This window comes from Mobula birostris, chromosome 6 (assembly GCF_030028105.1).
Source record: "Mobula birostris isolate sMobBir1 chromosome 6, sMobBir1.hap1, whole genome shotgun sequence".
Taxonomy (NCBI): Eukaryota; Metazoa; Chordata; class Chondrichthyes; order Myliobatiformes; family Myliobatidae; genus Mobula; species Mobula birostris.
The window spans coordinates 28,556,379-28,579,122 of NC_092375.1; the positions used below are offsets into that span (position 1 = coordinate 28,556,379).

Below are 22,744 nucleotides of genomic sequence, written 5' to 3' on the forward strand. Positions count from 1 at the left end.
TGGTGTTTTATGCTAAATCTACCTCAGGCAACATATGCCTATGTTGAGGAAAGTTAATGATGGTCTGGAACATTTTTTCTCTGTCCAGCAATGATAGAATTTCTTCCATGGTTGGTTGTTGCCACAGGGTCTTCCCTAAGCTCTTGCGAGTCTTCTGATATTCAACAGCGGCTGGGCCCCAAAATAGCAATCTAGAAAACATATGTTTATTTAAATTACAGTTAAGTAACTAAGTTTAAATGTCTACATTCCTTTATTTTGTGAAAATTATATTAGCTGTTCTTCTTGTCAATGTGTTTTGTTATTCCTTTCTTTTTAAATACTGGTTTATACGAACTCACAAAATATAATTTGGTTCAAAATAAAACATCATTTCTAATGACTACTTCATATTTTTCCCCATTTGTTTTTTCCATCAATAAAGCAGAATATTAACTGGTAAACAAGAATACCCTGTCACAAATAACTTCTTACAAAATATAATTTGGTTCAGAATAAAGTGTGTTCAGACCGCTCTGTACTGTTCACTATTATTTCTTCATCCATTTTTCCTATTCATTTCCCTTAAATGTTGAGTGTTTAGCTCTCTAGACCAAATATCACCAAGTATTTTTCATAATTAGGTTCATTCATTAGTTATGTGTCATGCTGTATAACATGGGTGATCATGGTCTTTCCATGACCATGATTAATCTTGGCAAATTTTTTCTGCAGATGTGGCTTACCATTGCCTTCTTCTGGGTAGTGATTTTACAAGACGGGTGAGCCCAGTCATTATCAATACTCTTCAAAGACTGCCTGGCCTCTGTGATCACATAACCAGCACTTGTGATATACACCAGCTGCTCATACGACCATCTAACACTTGCTCCCATGGCTTCATTTGATCCTGATCAGGGGGTGGGGGGTACTAAGGAGGTGCTATACCTTGTTCAAGGGTGCTTGCCCAAAGAGAATTACAATCCCCAACAGATATTGAATTCTAGCTGGTGATTGTGCTGGTAGGGTTAGGGTTTCAGTTTCCTCTCCTCTTGAATTAACTTTTAAACCAAAAGGTCAATCTTTCTTTTGAGCAGTAACAAAAACTGCATCACACTAGTACAGGAACTAGAAGACCCTTCCCATGTTCTGACCAATAATTATGCATTAATGAGCAAAGCTACAACTAGCTCATTATCTTAATTGTGTTACTGTGCATAACATGGTTGTTGAATTCACATTTATTACAATATAAAAAATTAGCTTTATTTGTCATGTACATCAAAACATACAGTGAAATGTATTGTTTTAATATTAAATATACTACATTTTATTAGATATCAGGTACTTTGGGACATCCTCTTGTTGTGAAAGGGAACAAGGTTCCCAACTTTGCCACCAATAATGACCTGAGCAGTAAATACATCGGAAAGCTACACAGGTGTCCCCCGCTTTTCAAACGTTCGCTTTACGAAACCTCACTGTTACGAAAAAAAGCAGCACACGATAAAAGGCAGCGTGTGCCCCGAGCAGCCGCTCTCTCCCGGATTCGGAACTGCATTCTCGCTGGCATTGCTTAAGCACATGCCTGTGAGCAGTTGTTTGCAAGATGAGTTCTAAGGTATCGGAAAAGCCTAAAAGAGCTTGTAAGGGTGTTACACTTAGCGTAAAACTAGACATAATTAAGCGTTTCAATCGTGGTGAACGAGGTAAGGACTAAGTGAGTTTGGCGGAACATGATGTTGGAGAGGTTTTGGCATCCCATGACCAAGATCTGATAGATGAAGAGCTGATGCAATTGGAAGAAAAAAGGATAACAATCAGTAATGATAAAGTACGACTTTAATTTTGAAAGGGTACGTCGGTTTAGGGGATATTTGCAGGATGGTTTGAGTCCTTACAAAGAACTGTGTGATAGAAAAATGCGCAAGGCTCAGCAGTCAAGCAAGCCTTCCACATCAGCCACAGCAGACAACGAACCTCGACCTTCAACATCGAGGCGGGCAGAGATAGAAGATGACCTGCCTGCCCTAATGGAAATGGACGATGATGAGATGACACCCCAGTGTCCCACCACCCCAACCCCCAGGCCACGGACAGATACCAATTTGGGGAGAATGCAACGGTAGCCGGGAGGCACACAGCACATCTTTAAGAAAAAAGCCGAAATAAACATGCTAATTAATTAGGTGCCGCCGACATGTAATTGTCGGCCCAGATCAGAGACGACGCAATTGGCAATCAGCACTGATCTGGGCCGACAATTACGTGTCAGGCTGCACCTAATTAATTAGCATGTTTGTTTCGGCTTCTTTCTTAAAGAAGTGCTGTGTGCCTCCCGGCTACTGCTGCACCCCTGCATGCTTCGCGGCAATGTATTGCTCGGCCGCCTGGAGGGTGAGGGCCACTGCACCACCCAAACTCCGACTCAGCCTAACACACCATCATCAGTGTGCTCAGCGCTGAACCAATTCCGGTAAGTGATACTACATTGTACATACATTATTTCTACTTATATAGGCTGTGTATTTTTACGTGTTATTTGGTATGATTTGGCAGCTTCATAGCTTAAAGGTTACTGGACAGCGCTTGCGCTGTGTTTTTGCCAACAGCGCTCGCATGAGATTTTCGCTACGGAGAACACTGCAGCAATGATTGTGGAAAGTATTTCTATTTTATATAGGCTGTGTATTTATCATATCATTCCTGCTTTTACTATATGTTACTGTTATTTTAGGTTTTATGTGTTATTTGGCATGACTTGGTAGGTTATCTTTGGGTCTGCGAACGCTCACAAGATTTTCCCATATAAATAAATGGTAACTGCTTCTTCGCTTTACGACATTTCGGCTTATGAACCGTTTCATAGGAACGCTCTATCTTCGGATGGCAGGGGAAACCTGTACAGGTGTCCCCTGCTTTTCGAACGTTTGCTTTACGAAATGTCACTGTTACGAAAGACCTACATTAGTTACCTGTTTTCGCTAACAGAAGGTGTTTTCACTGTTACGAAAAAGGGCAGCGCGCCCCAAGCAGCCAAGCTCCTCCCCCGGAACTGCATTCTAGCCGGCATTGCTTAAACACGTGCCTGTGAGCAGCCGTTAGCAAGATGAGTTCTAAGGTATCGGAAAAGCCTAAAAGAGCTAGTAAGGGTGTTACATTTAGTGTAGACATAATTAAGCGTTTCCATCGTGGTGAATGAAGTAAGGACAAAGTGAGTGTGGCTTATGGAAGTCGACAAAGATGATGTTGAAGAGGTTTTGGCATCCCATGACCAAGAACTGATAGATGAAGAGCTGATGCAATTAGAAGAGGAAAGGATAACAATTGAAACCGAATGCAGTAGCGAATGGACCGAAAGTGAAGTCCTCCAGGAACCTAACGTGAAGCAACTGCGTGAGATTTTTATTGCAATGATAAAGTATGACTTTAATTTTGAAAGGGTACGTCGGTTTAGGGGATATTTGCAAGATGGTTTGAGTGCTTACAAAGAACTGTATGATAGAAAAATGCGCGAGGCTAAGCAGTCAAGCAAGCCTTCCACATTAGCCATAGCAGATGACGAACCTCGACCTTTGACATCGAGGCAGGCAGACCTAGAAGAAGATGACCTGGTTGCCCTGATGGAAGCAGACAACAATAAGATGACACCCCAGTGTCCCACCACACCAACCCCCGGGCCGCGGCCCGATACATTGTTGCAGAGAATGCAGCGGTAGCCAGGATGCAGCCAACACATCTTTAAGAAAAAAGCCAAAATAAACAAGCTAATTAATTAGGTGCCGCCTGGCACGTAAATGTCGGCTCAGATCAGAGGCGATGCATCTGAACTCACCTGAACTCAGCAAGGCTAACGTTGTTTTTCTCATAGGACTGTAGGAGCAGCAGCAGTTTCTGATCTTCACCAAAGAAAAACAAAAGGTAGAAAATAAAATGGAAATAATTATGCACGTTCAATTATATGAAACGTAATCACAGAAATAAGATACCTACCTGTGATGCTGAGTGTTGCTCCATATGCTCCCAGCAATACAGGAAAATGGTTCCTGTTGCACACTGATGGACAGTGTCTGACCAAGATTAGTAACACATCAATTAGAGCATCTGCCAAAAAGAAGCAAAACAAAATCTTAACTAAAAAATACCTCTCAAAAGTGGAGTTACTTCATCCAATTTGGTACACAAAACAAGATTAGCAGACATTTGTATTCAACATTGGATACGGAATCTCAAAGGACATACAAGCCTTTAGATAAAGTTCACTGTGACTACTCGGAGTTTTGAGACACAGCAAAAACGAGATTGAGAAACACTGCATTATATTACTCGGAGATAAACAGATTAAAAGTCTGATACAGCTAAAGGACACAGGATACAGCAAAAGGATCTTGATAGGGGAAGTCCTAGTCCACTGCTCTACTCTCTGTATACACATGACTGTGTGGCTAGGCATAGCTCAAGTACTATCTACAAATTTTCTGATGATACAACCATTGTTGGTAGAATCTCAGGTGGTGACGAGAGGGTGTACAGGAGTGAGATGTGCCAACTAGTGGAATGGTGCCGTAGCAACAACCTGGCACTCAACGTCAGTAAGACGAAAGAGCTGATTGTGGACTTCAGGAAGGAACACATACCAATCCTCATAGAGGAATCAGCAGCTTCAAGTTCCTGGGTGTCAAGATCTCTGAGGATCTAACCTGGTCCCAACATATTGATGTAGTTATAAAGGAGGCAAGACAGCGGCTATACTTCATTAGGAGTTTGAAGCGATTTGGCATGTCAACAAATACACTCAAAAACTTCTATAGTTGTACCATGGAGAGCATTCTGACAGGCTGCATCACTGTCTGGTACGGAGGGGCTATAGGACCAAAGAAGGTGCAGAAGGTTGTAAATCTAGTCAGCTCCATCTTAGACACTAGCCTACAAAGTACCCAGGACATCTTCAGGGAGCGGTGTCTCAGAAAGGCAGCGTCCATTACTAAAGACCTCCAGTACCCAGGGCCATGCCCTTTTCTCATTGTTACCATTAGGTAGCAGATACAGAAGCCAGAAGGCACACACTCAGTGATTCAGGAACAGCTTCTTCCCCTCTGCCATCCAATTCCTAAGTGGACATTGAAGCTTTGGACACTACCTCACCTTTTTTTTAAAGTATACAGTATTTCTGTTTTTGCACATTTTTAAATAATTTATTCAATATACATAATTGATTTACTTGTTTATTTACTATTATGTTTTATTTTATTTGTTATTATTTTTTTCTCTCTGCTAGATTATGTATTGCATTGAACTGCTGCTGCTAAGTTAACAAATTTCATATCACATGCTGGTGATAATAAACCTGATTCTGAGATGCAATATTCAAATTTACAATAAGCAACGTTAAAGCAAATTCAGAATCATTCCTTGTAAAGAACTGGAAGCAATGTTATACCTAGTGAGTAAAGTGGCTCAGTAAAGAGGGATTTGGACCAATACTCAAATTAGTGACATGTAATCAGTGATGCCCTACAAAGGACTTAGATGTGCTGCAGCTATTCACTACATACATAAATAACCTACGTGAAGAGACAAATGCTGCACATCCAGTTTGGTGAAAGACAGATCAGCAGCAATTGAATCAATTTAAATGTGCACAATATATTTTAGGGATTTTGAAAAACAAGCTAAGAGCAAAACTGTGGCTGCTAAATATGAGCATTGATACATGAAGTTATCCATATCAGCCCCATAAAGAACAGAACAGAGTATTTTCTAAATACTGAAAAACTGGAAACAGTCAAGCTCCTGAAGGACTTGGAAATTCATAGACAAAAGAGCTAGAGGCTGATGGAATGCAGATTTTTATTTCCATCGGAGTAAAATACAACGGAGTGAAGTTATTTCTCAGCTACACAAAACCCCAATTACACTACATGTTAAAGGTGACTAAAAAGTCCTCGCAAAGACTGCAGTCTTCATTCAGTGACATAGTTGTTGCACGCTACTGGTGCTTTCAGCCAAGTGCTTCATCATTCAGTTCAATGTCACTTAAGAATATTAGGACTCAAGTTCAAGGCTAAAGTGGGGCCAACTGGTCGGTATTACTCACACAGTAAGTGGAAATCAACTTGCAAAGTCTTACACATGTGCAAACTGTTTTGTTTTGGAAACAGCGTTTTAATTTTTATTGATCAGGAGTTGAGTATCAGGTAGAAATCGTAGTCCTAGTTAAAATTAAAGGACTCCTTTAAAGGGTACAACCAAGTGTGTCGAAAACCATTACAGTGAACAGAATGGCTATTCATCCTTCTTTTGTATTGACAAGGACTTTGTTTAAATTAAGAGTTCAAGATAAAAATTATAAATGATTCTTCCAATTCTGGTCATACCTTTTATTCTTGAATTTTCATCTGAATCCTCACTGCTCTTCAGCATGGTTGGCAGAAACAAAGAATGATTTGTTACCATCATGTGAACCATAGGAAGCGACACCAAGTTTTGAGCCAGCTCTTCTTTCTCATACAATACTGGTATTAATTTCAGGAGGGCTTCTAAAAATCCCAGATCTGTATAGCGATATCTGCCATTATAAAAGGATCATTAGAACCATGAACACGTGTAGAACAGTTTATATGAGCCAACACACATTAATTTGTTTCCATGTTATCAAAACTACTGTAGTCAATACTTCTGAACTTCCATGTTCCCAATATACCACCCTATACTTTATCTTTCTCTTGCCTTTGACCCACCATTTATCACACCTTTGTAGTTCACAGCCTTCACCTCCAAATTTATTTTCTCTCATTTCACACTAAAACCGTAAGACCATAAGATACAGGAGCAGAATTAGGCCATTTGGCCTATCATGGCCGATTCCTCTCAGCCGCAATCTCCTGTCGCCTCCCCGTATCCCTTGATGCCCTGACCACTTAAGAATCTATCAACTTCTGCCTTAAGTATACATAAAGATTTTGCCTGTGGCAAAGAATTCCACAGATTCACCAACCTCTGGCTAAAGAAATTCCTCCTCATCTCCATTCTAAAATGACACCCCTCTATTCTGAGGGTGTGTCCTCTGGTCTTAGACACTTCCACCATAGGAAACATCGTCTCTACATCCACTCTATCAAGGCCTTTCACCATTTGATAGGTGAAACCACTCTCACCTTATTTCTCACTCTCATTTTGTTTATTTTCTCCATTCCCATCTATATCTCAGTTACCTTATGTTCAAGGAAAACAATTTTGAAAGAAATGGTAAGAAACTGGTTTAATCATTCAGCCCGGATTTGGCTGGATCATAAAATATATTCTGAATTTCCGATGATGCTTAGGAATCATCCTCTGCAAAATAACACTGTTTTTCTTATTACAGTATATAGCATCTCCTTCTAGACATCTCCCTGTTATCCACCAACAGTTCAGGTATTCCTTTGTCATTAAGAATGATGCGATCTAGAAAACTGTCTCTACCACTTCTCAGATTTTAGACCAAACTTTAACACTAAAGCTTCCATTTTCTTGAAGTTATCTCCAAATCTTGTCTACAAAATGGACCAGCTTTTCCCTCACAACTACACCATAAAACTTATCTACCTTTCTGACCACATCAGCTGATATATTTAATTCTTCTCTCTCCTCAGTATGGATCTTTCTCCTTCAAATCTGTCATCATCATCATCACTTTTCTCCAAAAACCCTCTAATTATACAATCCTTGCATCTATTGCTCACCACCAACAAACCTTTATTCTCCAAGATCTTTAAGGTGGTGAGGTAGCTGTACAACTTCATATTTACTTTTCCCAGGGCTGTTACTGAACGTCTTCAATAAGGTTTTAAATGCCTCTTGACACCGTTAAGGCTGATTTATACTTGTGTGTCAAATGTACGCCGTAGATACCACGTACCCTACACTGTAGGGTGACGTGCATCGCCCCAAAAATGTAACTCATGCGTCGCGGTGAAGCAGACCGCAACAACTGTGATTGGTCCGCTTGGTAGCATCGCATTTCCTCATACGCATTTCCCGTTGCTTTTCTCCGCCATGTCTGTACACTGATGCGAAATAAATGGTTGGGGACGATGAAGCAAATCGTCAAATCTACCTGCCGACATCCGAAAATATTTGAAATGCATTTCCTCGTCCATGTCTCTCACGAAGAAACTCAACCCAGTGGCATAGAAGCCCCACCGCCAACTAGCGTTTTGATGGTGAATTGCAGAGCAATGCAGACACAACTACGCATGCTTGCTATGGCGTAGGGCTACGCAGAAGTATAAATCAGGCCTATGGCGTAGACTATACGCACAAGTATAAATCAGCCTTTACTTTGGACATTATTAGTGAATGTGATAATGATAATTTATCCATCATCCTTCTTCAACTGTTTATGGTTGCCTACACAGCTGAATATGCTGTATAACAACATTTTTCTTCTCCCATCTTGGAGAGATAAAAATGTCTGATTCTACTATCATCCAGTAAAGAAAAATCAGCAAATGTTTCACTTTTCATTCCAGCACTGTTACATCCAGTGAATTCTTAAAGAGTACAATCTTGTAACCCTCCTATTTCTCAACTACACGCCACTCAAGACAGTACCGGGGATGAGGAAAATCTGGATCATGTGCTGTATGGTGATGACCTCCCAACTTCACATAAACACCATTAACTCTCTTGATACTTTCACCCTTTCTAAACTGTTTGTCTATTTGTCCCACGTATACCACTTGATAAGTACAAAAATCCTCCAATAACTATTCAGAAAACTGGAGTTATTGTCATTGGTCACTGCCACAAACTCCATCTCTCTCCCTAGCAAAAATCTGAAACTGAGCAAGTTTGCTTTAAACTTTGGAGTTATGTTTAGTAGTAAGATGATCTTCAGATATTATTCCACCTGCCTATACTCCTATAGAAGTAACTTAGCTCATCTGCAATTTTGTTATCTCTGGATTTGATCATTCCAGTGCAATCTTTCTCTCCTTCTATGTTCTAACTCCATGGTTTTGAGGTTGACCACAATATCATTGCTTAAGTCCTATTCACTCAATATAGTGCATGTCGAATAATGCCTTAGTTTTAAAGTCAGTTTCAAATTCCTCTCCTGTATTCCTGTCCATATTCCTGTAGTCATCCAACTCTCAAGAGTTATCTACACTACTCCAAATCTTTACGCTTCTTTAATTTTAATTACACACACTGTTGAACTGTTAAACATGACTGCTTAAAACATTATCAAGATGTGTACATTTTTTTGCAAAGTTGCCAAAATGAATTAACATTTTAACTTACTTAAGCCCATTCTTTACAAAACTGTTCCAATCATCTGAACTGACCTCACCAACTGAAATCTGCAAAAGGAAAGTATACGCTTTGGCATCAATGGTTTTCATAACATTTATAATTTTCACAGGACGAATGATCATTGCTTGCACCTAAATGAGGCAATAAATATAAAACTAACCAGTAATTCTTGCAATCTCCCCAGCAGTGCCATTTCAGTCTCCTTCATATTCTCTTCCTGCACCTTGTAGCTGCTATAGTTGGACACTAACCATCGGATGCAAGCCTTCAGTAGGGATTTCCTCCAAGATTGTTTGTCCTCAGGGTATTCCTCCAGTACATTTGTTATTGCATCTGCTAAAGTCCACCTGGAAAATTATGTATTATAAAAACGGTAATTTTCTCAAAAAGAAATGAATGCTCAAAAAATGACCAAGAATACAAAAAATAATAGATTATGTTCATAAACTATCATGCCCATGACAAAAAATACACTTTACACATCTATCACATTCATATCAATGCTGTAAATTTATGGTGAGGAAAATAAAGAGAATGGGAAAACCACTTTATTAATAAATGTATTAAGTTAGGGAACAAAATACATTGAACTTGACCAAATACATCTGACTGGGCTCCATTCCTGCTTCCAGGTCAGGAATGTTGGTGTTCAAGTCCATTCCACATACTGAGCACATAATCTAGATTACCACTGCAAATGCAGTTATGTCCCACATGACCATTTGCCCTATCTTCCATACATGAGTCAGTCTTCCCACCTGCTAAGCTGTTCTTCTGGAACTCATCTCACCTCTCCGTTCACACCCTCTTGGCAAGGACATTGGACCCCTTCCAGTTCAGGAGGGCAAACTACCCTGCTCATACAGGTCACTTCTGCCCCAGAAGAGATCCCAACCTTCCAAAAATCCACACCAACTCTTCAGACAATAGACAATAGGTGCAGGAGCAGGCCATTCAGCCCTTCAAGCCAGCACCACCATTCACTGTGATCATGGCTGATCATCCACAATCAGTAACCTTTTCCTGCCTTCTCCCCATATCCCTTCACTCTGCTATCTTTAAGAGCTCTATCTAACTCTTTTTTGAAAGAATCCAGAGAATTGGCCTCCACTGCCTTCTGAGGCAGAGCATTCCACAGAACCACAACTCTGTGTGAAAAAGTTTTTCCTCAACTCCGTTCTAAATTGTCTACCCCTTATTCTTAAATTGTGGCCTCTGGTTTTGGAGTCCCCCAACATCGGGCACTTGTTTATGTTATAAGCCTTTCGTTATCAAAGGCTTTCTGAAAGTCCAGGTACACTACATCCACTGGCTTTCCCATATCCATTTTCATAGTCACATTCTCAAAAAATTTCAGAAGATTAGTCAAGCATGACTTCCCCTTCGTAAATCCATGCTGACTCGGACCTATCCTGCCGCTGCTATCCAAATATGCCGCTATTACATCTTTTATAATTGATTCCAGCATCTTCCCCACCACTGATGTCAGACCAACTGGTCTATAATTGCCTGTTTTCTCTCTCCCTTCTTCCTTAAAAAGTGGGATAACATTAGCTACCCTCCAACATTAGTACCCTTCAGGAACTGATCCTGAATCTATAGAACATTAGAAAATGATTACCAATGCGTCCACGATTCACCTCCTTAAGTAAAGTACCGTGGGATGCAGACCATCAGGCCATGGTGATTTATCAACCTTCAGTCCCATCAGTTTACCCAACACCATTTTGTGCCTAATGCAAATTTCCTTCAGTTCCTCTGTTACCCTAGGTCCTCTAGCCACTATTACAGGGGTTCCCAACCTTTTTGCACAGCGGACTGGTTTAATATTGACAATATTCTTGCGGACCGGCCGAGCCGGGTTGGGGGGGGGGGGAGGGGGTTCAAGTAGGGTTAAACTCACCTCAAAATGTCTTTTACAGCTAGGGTTGCCAACTTTCTCAATCCCAAATAAGGGACAAGGTAGCAGTCAAATCCCGGGACACTTTATCCCAACAAAGCCTACCATGACCATGAAGCCTTGCGCGGGCACCTGTGTGTGCACGCGCGTACGTGCCGATTATTTCCCCACAAATTGGTTTTGCCTTCATCTTCTCGACTATACTGAACATATTATTTCTACTTTATAAAGGCTGTGTATTTATCATATCATTCCTGCTTTTACTATATGTCAGTGTTATTTATTTTCGGCTTTATGTGTTATTTAGTATGATTTGTTAGGTTATTTTTTGGGTCTGCGACCGCTCAAACACTTTTCCCATATAAATTAATGGTAATTGCTTCTTCACGTCACGCCATTTCGGCTTTCATAGGAACGTTCTACCTTAGCGGGGGAAATACGGGACAAACCAATTTAGCCCAATATACAGGATGTCCCGGCAAAAACGGGACAGTTGGCAACCCTATGTTCAAGTTCAACAGAGCGTGACGGGGAATGAGGAGAGGTGCAGCTGACTTATATCGTTTCCTCACGGTCCAGTGGTTGGGGATCGCTGCACTATTACATCTGGGAGATTGTTTGTGTCTTCCCTAGTGAAGACAGATCCAAAGTACCTGTTCAGCTCATCTGCCATTTCCTTGCTCTCCATAATAATTTCACCCGTTTCTGTCTTCAAGGGCCCAACTTTGGTCATAACTAATTTTTTCCTCTTCACATACCTAAAGAAGCTTTTACTATCCTCCTTTATATTTTTGGCTAGCTTACCTTCGTACCTCATCTTTTCCCCTTGTATTGCCTTTTTAGTTATCTTCTGTTGCTCCTTAAAAGTCTCCCAATCATCTGGCTTCCCACTCATCCTTGCTATGTTATACTTCCTCTCTTTTATTTTTATACTGTCCTTGACTTCCCTTGTCATCCACGGTCGCCCCTTAGAACCTTTCTTCCTCTTTGGAATGAACTGATCCTGCACATTCTGTATTAGTCCCAGAAATGCCTGCCATTGTTGTTCCACTGTCATCCCTGCTAGGGTATCTTTCCAGCCAACTTTTGCCAGCTCCTCCCTCATGTGTCCATAGTCCCCTTTGTTCAACTGTAATACTGACACTTCTGATCTTCCCTTCTCCCTCTCAAATTGTAGATTAAAACTTATCACATTATGGTCACTATCTCCTAATGGCTTTAGCCAAGCATTCATTTATCTTTTCTTTCTGCTTCTACACTTACTGGCATGTGGCATATTAAGAATGGTAACAGACTAAAAGACATTAAAAATATAGTGATTTGGACGGATCCCAGGTTCCAAGTTCCCCACTTGACTATCTCAACTGTTTTCTTTCTTTAAGAACACCCTTAATATCCATTTCTATGTGCAAGGTTATGGTTACTCTGGCTGCCTCCCTCAAATAACTCATCCTTCGATTCAGATTCTTATATATGATTATAAATTCTCTCAGCTATTTTCTAGGTTGAAAAATGATGCATAAAAGGCTACATTGCAATGTACCTTGATAAAGTTGCTGTTTTCTCCAGCACTGCAGGAAGTTGTTCCATAATACCTGCAACATCTTCACGTGATGATGGCAACTGTTGCACTAATCTAGCAAATACTTTCATCTGTGAATCAAGTTCAATGGATGGATCATCTGATGCAATTTTGCTTAACAGCCTTGTCCACATGGTATTCTTAATAACCCTGATGACATCTGCAAAGACTGAAGCAAGAAGACAATTTGTCTGCTACATTGTTTTGTTTGGTTATTTCTGTAGAAAATATTTTAATGATAACCAAGGCATATCAATAGATCATCTGAGTACATTCTATTGAACAATTCCTAAAGATATTTGCTTTAAATGACATAAGAGGCAGCTGACAAGTTTGGGCCAGCTTCCAAAAAAAAATCCTATTTGACTCAATACCCCTTTCCTTATTTCCCGACAACTTTGCAATTTATGCTCTCTCCCTTGCAATTATTTTTGCCATTTACTTACACTAAGGAGCAATTTACAGTACTGTGCTAATATGTTAGAGATATATATCCTTGAGCAAGGCACTTAATCACACATTGCTCTGCGACGACACCGGTGCCAAGCTGTATGGGTCCTAATGCCCTTCCCTTGGACAACATTGGTGTCGTGGAGAGGGGAGACTTGCAGCATGGGCAACTGCTGGTCTTCCATACAACCTTCCCCAGGCCCGAACCCTGGAGAGTGAAGACTTTCCAGGAGCAGATCCATGGTCTTGCAAGACTAATGGATGCCTTTAATATATGTGTGTGTGTGTGTGTGTGTGTGTGTGTCTATATATATATATATAGACACACACACATACATACATACACACACACACACACACACAGACATACATACATATACACAGTGGCATGCAAAAGTTTGGGCACCCCGGTCAAAATCTCTGCTACTGTGAATAGCTAAGCGAGTAAAAGATTAACTGATTTCCAAAAGTCATACAGTTAGAGATGACATATTTTTTTAATATTTTAAGCAAGAAAACTTTTTTATTTCCATCTTTTACAGTTTCAAAATAACAAAAAAAGGAAAAGGGCCCAAAGCAAAAATTTGGGCACACTGCATGGTCAGTACTTAGTAACACCCCCTTTGGCAAGTAGCACAGCTTGTAAACACTTTTTGTAGCCAGCTAAAAGTCTTTCAATTCTTGTTTGGGGGATTTTCGCCCATTCTTCCTTGCAAAAGGCTTCTAGTTCTGTGAGATTCTTGGGCTGTCTTGCATGCACTGCTCTTTTGAGGTCTACCCACAGATTCTCGATGATGTTTAGTGCAGCCAAAAAGCTCTATTTTAACTTCATCAGTCCACAGGACTTGTTTCCAAAATGCATCAGGCTTGTTTAGATGTTCCTTTGAACCTTTTGAATAGAACTTTTTGGCTGCAATCAGCAAAGGTATGTTTGGAGAAAAAAGGGAGCAGAATTTCATGAAAAGAACCCCTCTCTAATTGTTAAGCACGGGGGTGAATCGATCATGCTTTAGACTTGTGTTGCAGCCAGTGGAACGGGGAACACTTACTGGTAGAGGGAAGAATGAATTCAATTAAATACCAGCAAATTCTGGAAGCAAATATCACATCGTCTGTAAAAAAGCTGAAGATGAAAAGAGCAAACAACAGGAATTCTGCAGATGCTGGAAATTCAAGCAACACACATCAAAGTTGCTGGTGAACTCAGCAGGCCAGGCAGCATCTCTAGGAAGAGGTACAGTCGATGTTTCAGGCCGAGACCCTTCGTCAGGACTGACGAAGGGTCTCGGCCTGAAACATCGACTGTACCTCTTCCTCGAAGATGAAAAGAGGATGGTTTCTACAACAGGATAATCAACCTAAACACACCTCAAAATCCACAATGGACTACCTCAAGAGGCGCAAGCTGAAGGTTTTGCCATGGCCTTCACAGTCCCCCGATCTAAACATTATCGAGAATCTGTGGATAGACCTCAAAAGAGCAGTGCATGCAAGACGGCCCAAGAATCTCACAGAACTAGAAGTCTTTTGCAAGGAAGAATGGGCAAAAATCCCCCAGACAAGAATTGAAAGACTATTAGCTGGCTACAAGAAGCGTTTACAAGCTGTGATACTTGCCAAAGGGAATGTTACTAAGTACTGCCATGCAGGGTGCCCAAACTTTTGCTTCAGGCCCCTTTCCTTTTTTGCTATTTTGAAACTGTAAAAGATGGAAATAAAAAAGTTTTCTTGCTTAAAATATTAAAGAAATGTGTCATCTTTAACCTTATACCTTTTGGAAATCAGTTCATCTTTTACTCGCTTAGCTATTCACAGTAACAGAAATTTTGACCAGGGGTGCCCCTTAATACTACTGAGCTAATACAAAGCTAAGTACTCTTATTTCCGCTCTCCTACCACCTTCCTATTTTAACCAATATACAATATTGTGCAAAAGTGTTAGGCACTCTAGCTATATGTGCCTAAAATGTGCACAGTAATGTACAGTGGCCAATTAATCCACAGGCTTGTCTTTGGAATGCAGAATGAAATTGAAGTACACAGAGAAACTGAAAATGCTACAGGAAGTGCCCAAGGTTAAGATCAAAACTGGGTGCGTGGAACTCTGCGCTAGATGCTGTGGTCACACTCATCAATATTTTAAACAGGTTCATTGCTGAAGGCTTATTCTCTCCTTCACAAATAACCCTGGCTTAAAGTTTCTCTGGAGAAACTTTCATGGATTAGCTATTGCCATCCTCTTCGGGTAAGGAGCAGCACTGAAAATTACTGAAAGACTTGCTGGGTAGATCAAGATCCATCACAACTGGTATCTTCTGCTTGCTGTTTCGTAGATCTAAAATTGGAACACATTTTGTGGAATAACTTATGCAAATTTCATGATGGGCCTACGAAACAACCATTAATACTAACAGGTAAGCAAACACTTGTAACTTCTTATCAAATAACAATTCCCAATAAAAGCAGATTCAAAAGGATGAAACCTAATAATATAGCTTTATAAAGTTAATTACCTCTCTCTGGTCGTGTATATTTACTCTTTTCTTGGCACTCTAGATATGTGCTAAGAAGCGAAAGGTAAGCATTCATATTTTTCCGAAGATGTTTCACTCTGCCTGGTTCTAAACACCAAAGCTCAAACTGTAAAAGGCTGGTCTTGTTGTGCTGAATAAGAAATTTGCAAATTGAAAGGGAATCTTCAGTCATGTGATTCAAACAATCAAGAAACATATCTGGCCTCACGGCCTGTGTGAATACTGGCTCTTTCACTAGAACTCGTAGAACCACCTTCTCCAACTCTTCACAGTTAGAATATTGTAAAAGTGTTCCAACAGCACTGAAATGGTCACATGATAATAATAGATCATCTCTGTCTGGAGTCTTCTGGTGATTTTCTGTGAGGATTTTTACCAAAGCCTTTCCATAAAAGCTCAGCTGTTTCACTCCATCACCCTCTTCCTCAGGTTTACTTTCAAGAGCTAGACATCCTTCTGGGAGTTCCAATATTGATGTCACAATATTTTTGAGCGAATTTCTATCCATATAGTTGTTTAAATTTTCCAGGGCTTCTAAAGACAAGGTTTTTTTACTCACTACTGTTGATTTAGGTGTAGATAACTTTTTCATTTCAAGTTCCTTCAAAACACTTTCCTCTATAGCTTTAAAATAAGTTAACACTATATCCATGCGACCAAGTCTCTGCAAAAATGGGACACTTAGTCCGAGGAGGCTTAGGGTGCCTGAGCTAAGTTGAGCTGACAACATTTTGAAGCTGATAGGGTTAAGACTGTGTGTTGGTGAAGCTTGTAATTCCAAAGCCATAAACCACTGTTCCAGTGTTGGGTGTTTAAAAATTGCTGATAACATGCTCTCCAGAACCTAAAATTAACAGTAGAGAATAAATGACACAAAAAACATCAGAAGCAGACACAGAAAATGCTGCAAATATATGCAGGTAGGACAGCACCTAGGAGGAAATGCCAAGTTAATTTCACACAGGATGCTTTATTGGAACTGACTCAGTCAGATGCAAAACTGAATTCTGTCAGAGTCCCAGAAGTGTCTGCCTTCTTTAAATATTAATTGATCTTCTTTACTAATTTCAGAAATTAGGTAAGATATATCATTAATGACAACCTAATATTTGGCACTGCATTAGCAATAAATAAAATCATGAAAATTCACAAGAGAGTTTAAGATTAACTCTGCCTTCTATTTGAAAATTAAAATCAAATACTGAATATCAGAAATACAAAACAAAAAAAGGTTGAAACATTCAGTGGTAACAAAAACAGATTAATGTTTCAGGTTTGCGATCTTTTATCAGAACAAATTGAGAAAAAATTTCTAAGATCTTAGATAAACACTTGCACAAATTTGGAAAAAGCTCAACATCCCAACCGTGGCCAAACCTACTCCAAAAGCACCCGCCAAACCAGTCATCTCTATCAAGGATAAGGACAGCAGCAGAATGGGAAGACCAACACAGCAGGCTTCTTTCTCAATTACATATCGCATTAACTTGGAACCTCTACGCCTGTTCCCTCTGCATTATTGCAATCCTGAAACATGCTATAAGCCATAGTAATGCGAATACTTTCACCAGGATTGTAGTGGTTCAAGAAAGTGATTTACCAATGCCTTCTCATGGATAGTTAGGGATGGACAACAAATGTTGGTCTTGCCGGCAGAACTTAATATTCCATTAAAAAAAAAAGAGGACATTTGAACAATTGAATAATGACTATTTTGACGAAACTACATACCTGCAAGGAATCAATATCTGCAGCAGGGAACTATATAAGGGAAAGGGTTATATAGTTAACAAAATAAAGTTAAAACAAATACATATTTTCTGTAGTGCTAAAATTCATAATTTTTCTCAAGGTTAAGAAATCTTATTCTTGTCATTCCATTTTTTATATTTAACCTATCAAAGCAAAACAAAGCTTTCTGATGAAATACCTGCTCTTTTGTCAGTTCATCTGTGTCAGAATTAAAGTCAATGAAAAGCTCATTTTCTTGCTTTTCTAATTTCTCTTCAATAATATCTTCAGACTGTTCACATTTATGTAGCAGTGACTTCAAGAGATCAATACATAATTCAATCAGTCTTAAGCCAGTGCTTCTTCCCAACTGTAACAACAAACAGATTCAGAACCATTAGAATAACATAATCCAATAGTTAAGCATACTTTACATATATGGTTTCAATTTCGAAAATTTTTTGGGTTGAACCAATTTATTTTAGCAAGTCCTATTATATCTAATTTCTTTTTTCAACTTTCCACTATGGATCAAGCTTACTCTGATTGGAAAATCAAAGATATAGTACGATTTCGTGATTTATTTTTGGATAATTGTTTTATGTCCTTTGATCAACTTTCTAATAAATATAATTTACCCAGATCTCACTTTTTTAGATACCTACAGGTTAGAAACCTTTTAATTACTGTTTCTCCTAATTTTCCACACTTATATCCAATGGATATTTTGGAAAAAATTTTAATTAAAAAGTTAGAAGTGTGGTTTATAACCCTTCCATTAAATTTGAAAAAACTTGGAGACCATTTATTCAGCATTTTCATATGATGTAATTTGACCATTTCCAGACTTATTTTACTTCTCTGTGATGTTGGTTGAGAGGAACCGAGTCGTTGCCGCTAAGATTTTCTTTTCTCCCATTTTTTTACGACCATGGTCTTTTTTTAGTTTAGTTGATTAATTCTGTTTAGATTAGTTTTTTTTGACGGGGTTATTTTTTTTTCCTTTTTCATGATCTTTGTCTAGATACTTCTTTTTGTTCTGTATTATTCATTGGTATCCTATATGATTGGGAGTTTTGTCAATTAAGTATTATTTGGTTTTATAATTACTCATGTTAATTATAACAATGTATTCCCAATAACTTTGTACTATTATTATGTCATGTTTATATTTTATGAAACTAATAAAAAGATTGAAAAAGAAAGAACAACTAGAATCTATCAAACAACTAATACCTATCAAGTAATTATTTCTAACCTTCTGTTTATTTCTCACCAATATGGCAAAAGTTCATTACACAGAATCATTTTCTGAGACAGCAAATGCTGCTTTCAAATTATATAACTGATATATTCCCTACTTTTTTGAGGGATATTCAGAAGATGGTTAACAGACTGCATTATAGACACCCATGTTCTTTGGGTATTTTCAACGCATAAGCAATTCTACTCGGTAGAAATCCCAAGATCATTAAGTAAAGACAAAATTCTCAACTTTCAATAGAAACAAGTGAACGTTCAGAGAAACTAGATGGTACATGATTAGATGTAGGAAACACAGTTTGCAACAAATTTTCCTTTCGGAATTCTGAATTTAAATCCAGCTGTGATTTGTTCTCCATGCAAATTGTCAGCATTGATATAATCTGTCAGAAATTTGCTTTGACCCAAAAAATTGTCTTACTCAAGTACAATCCATGTCACTGAATATTTCTTATTATTAGATTAGATTCAACTTTATTGTCATTGTGCCAAGTACAGATACAAAACTAATGAAATGCAGTTAGCATTTCAACAAGGAGTTGACAATTGGATATTGACCTGGATATTGACAATTTGTATCCTAGAATACAAAATGATAGCTATGCCAATAGTAAAAGCATTGGTTGTCATCTTCATAAAAATTCTGCAGATTTTGGAATGATTCAGGCTGATTGGAAACAGCAAATGTAAAAAATCTGGGAGACAGCAAATCAGAAACTATAGACCTGTTACTTTGTTATCAACAGTTTACCACAAAGGATCTGATAGCACAACACAGAAAATATCAATGAGATGAGACAAATTCAGAATGGATTTATCAAACCTCTGGAAGCTTTTGAAGATGTAGCTGTTAGAACAGCAAACGTGAAGGCAATGCAACCCACTAAAGAGGCAAGCTGCATGCTGGTTTCTTTACAAGAGATATGTTAGATCTGATTGGTTAATTGCTTTTTTCTTTGAAGGTTAACAATTAATTGTCTGCTTGCATTTTATACAGTTACTTATATATAAGTCAGTGCTGTATATGGCTCTTAGTGGTCACAGTATGAATATGTCGTTGTTCAATGAGACCTGTATGATTTTGGAAAGCTCTGAAGGCTTCCCTTGGTGCTATATCATTTGAATAAAGGCTTTCTGATTGACTGACTCTCATCTGCAAACTTAAATGGAATCTTTCTTATCTATGTAGTACAATAAGAGCTGTTCCACATAAGGCACCATCTTTATTCGTTTGGCTCTCCTTTCTGTTACTAGCCTCTGCTCCTGTTACTGTCAGTTTCAAATTTTCATTCTCCTGTTAACATTTAATAAAATAATCACGAAGCAACATGTTTTGTGTCTCTTTCCTGAATTCTGAAAGAACTTAGGATTAAAAACACCAGAATCCAATAATTGGTATAACCAATAGATGATTATGAAGATTTAAGGGCTTTGAACATCACAGACAAAGTGGAAGATTTTTAACGAGCAGCAAAAGAGATAAGAAATTCCTCTGTTCCAATTTGTCTGAGAGAAAACTTAGTTCTAGCTTCAATACACCAATGCTTGGAAATTAGGAGTGAGGATGCAACTCAATTGTTAATTTTTTCAAAAATCTGTAAAAATATTGGTTGCAATCCATTTTGGTTGTAGGACAATCCATTAAACTTACAATTACATGGCAATCCATTTGGTAACTAGTAAAACTTCCATTGTGCAATCCATTACTGCTTCAGTTACAGGACCATTCATTGGTCCTGGGATGACCTATGGGTTGCAATCTATATTTCGAGATTGCGCTCAAAGTAACAAAAAGTATGTACGAATTAAGATTGAGACATTGAGACAAGGTCTTTCTGACTAGCTGACTCTTATCTGCAGATTTGAATGCAATTTTTCTTAATTATGTATATAAAAAAAAAGGTGCTTCAAGTTTGGCGCCACCCTTTTTCTTTTGTCTCTCTTTTCTGCTAGCAGCCCCTACTCCTTGCATGTCCATTTCAGATTTTCTCTGGTCTGTTAACGCTTTATAAAACAATTGTGAAGCAACAAGTTTTGTGCCTCTCTCCTAACTTCCAAAAGAACCTCGGATTAAAAACATCAGAAACAGACACTTTACTGCAGTTATACAGCGTTTTGGTGAGATCACACCTGCAATACCTTGTGCATTTTTGGCCTTCTTAGTTAAAAGTTACATTTGCATGGGGTGGAGTAAAAGGAGGCTCACCAGACTAATTCCTGGCATGATGGGAATGCCCTATGATGAGAGATTTGATCCACTGGACCTGTATTCATTAAAGTTTAGAAGAATGAGATAAGAACTTATTAAAACATAAAATTCCAGCAGGTGTCAAAAGGGTCAAGGCACAGATGATAGCTGGTGGTTCTGAAACCAGAGCTTACAATCTCAGGACATGGGATCAGGTTTTTAGGTCTGAGATGAGGAGAAATTTCATCACTCTAGGAGTGATGAGATTGTGGAATTCTCTGTTGCAGAAAGATGAGAAGGCAATGTTAATAAATATATTTATGAGATACAGTGCCTACAAAAAGTATTCACCCTCTTGGAAGTTTTCATATTTTATTGTTTTACAGCAAAGAATCACAGTGGATTTAATTTGGCTTTTTCGGACACTGATCAACAGAAAAAACTCTTTCACATCTTAAGTGAAAACAAATTTTGACAAATTGGTCTAAATTTATTACGATTATTAAACACAAAGTAATTTATTGCATAATTACTCACACCTTTCAAGTCACTATTTAGTTGATGCACCTTTGACAGCAAATTGCAGCCTTGAGTCTGCGTGGATAGGTCTCTATCAGCTTTGCATATCTGGACACCGTATTTTCCCCCATTCTTCTTACAAAACTGCTCAAGCTCTGTCAGATTGCTGGGGATTGTGGGTGAACAGCCCTTTTCAAGTCCAGCCACAAATTCTCAATTGGATTGAGGTATGGACTCTGACTTGGCCACTCCAGGACATTAAGTTTATTGTTTTAAGCCATTCCTGTGTAGCTTTGGCTTTATGCTTGTGGCAATGTCCTGTATTCATTTTACCCTCTACCTTCAAAAGCTTCCCAGGGCCTGCTGCAGTGAAGCATCCCCACAGCACGATGCAGTCACCACCATGCTTCACGGTAGGGATAGTGAGTTTTTGATGATGTGCAGTGCTTATGCCAAACATTGCGTTTAGTCTGATGGCCAAAAAAGCTCAAATTTGGTTTCATCAGACCATAAAAACTTCTTCCAACTGACTTCAGCTGGCAAACTCTAGCTGAGGTTTCATTAGAATTTTTTTTTCCCCAACAGTGGTTTTCTCTTTGCCACTCTCCCTTAAAGCTGTGACTGGTGAAGAACCCGGGCAACAGTTGCTGTATGCATAGTCTCTCCCACTTAGCCAAAAAAGCTTGGAACTCCTCCCGAGTTGTCATAGGTCCCTTGGTAGCCTCCATCACTAGTCCCCTTCTTGCACGGTCACTCAGTTTTTGAGCACGGCCTGCTCTAGGCAGATTTGCAGCCGCGGCATATTCTTTCCGTTTCTTGGTGATTGGCCTAACTCCACTCCAAGGAATATTCAATGACTTGGAAATGTTCTTGTATCCATCTCCTGACGTGCTTTTCAATAATGTTTTTGTGGATTTGCTTGGGGTGTTCTTTTGCCTTCAGGGTGTAGTTTTTGCCAGGGTATTGACTCACCAGCAGTTGGACCTTCCAGATACAGGTGTATTTTCACTACAATCAATTGAAACAACTTGTCTGCACCAAAGTGATCTCCACTTAACTAATTATGTGACTTTTAAAAGCAATTGGCTGCACCAGTGATGATCTGGTGTCTCATTAAAGGGGGTGAATACTTATGCAATCAATTATTTTGTGTTTTAGATTTGTAATTCATTTAGATCACTTTGTAGAGACCTGTTTTCACTTTGACATGAGTCTTTTTCTGTTCATTAGTTGCAAATAAAGCCAAATTAAATCCACTGTAATTCAATCTTGTAAAACAATAAAACATGAAAATTTCC

The 22,744-nt window shown here is 38.9% G+C and overlaps 1 protein-coding gene across 2 annotated transcripts in view; it reads right to left on the reverse strand.

The window, feature by feature from the left end:
- Window positions 1-22,744, reverse strand: part of urb1 (URB1 ribosome biogenesis homolog) — a 126,845-nt gene that overhangs the window by 48,953 nt on the left and 55,148 nt on the right. Inside the window, exons 21-30 of one of the 2 annotated variants that reach the window (XM_072260096.1) lie at window positions 17,676-17,846; window positions 17,477-17,506; window positions 15,725-16,589; window positions 12,723-12,930; window positions 9,440-9,626; window positions 9,268-9,326; window positions 6,357-6,547; window positions 3,973-4,083; window positions 3,815-3,878; window positions 23-191 (exon numbers count right to left, since the gene is read on the reverse strand). In XM_072260096.1, coding sequence (XP_072116197.1) covers window positions 23-191; window positions 3,815-3,878; window positions 3,973-4,083; window positions 6,357-6,547; window positions 9,268-9,326; window positions 9,440-9,626; window positions 12,723-12,930; window positions 15,725-16,589; window positions 17,477-17,506; window positions 17,676-17,846 — 2,055 coding nt within the window. The remainder of the gene's footprint in view (window positions 1-22; window positions 192-3,814; window positions 3,879-3,972; window positions 4,084-6,356; window positions 6,548-9,267; window positions 9,327-9,439; window positions 9,627-12,722; window positions 12,931-15,724; window positions 16,590-17,476; window positions 17,507-17,675; window positions 17,847-22,744) is intronic. The other variant, XM_072260097.1, reaches the window with a different exon arrangement.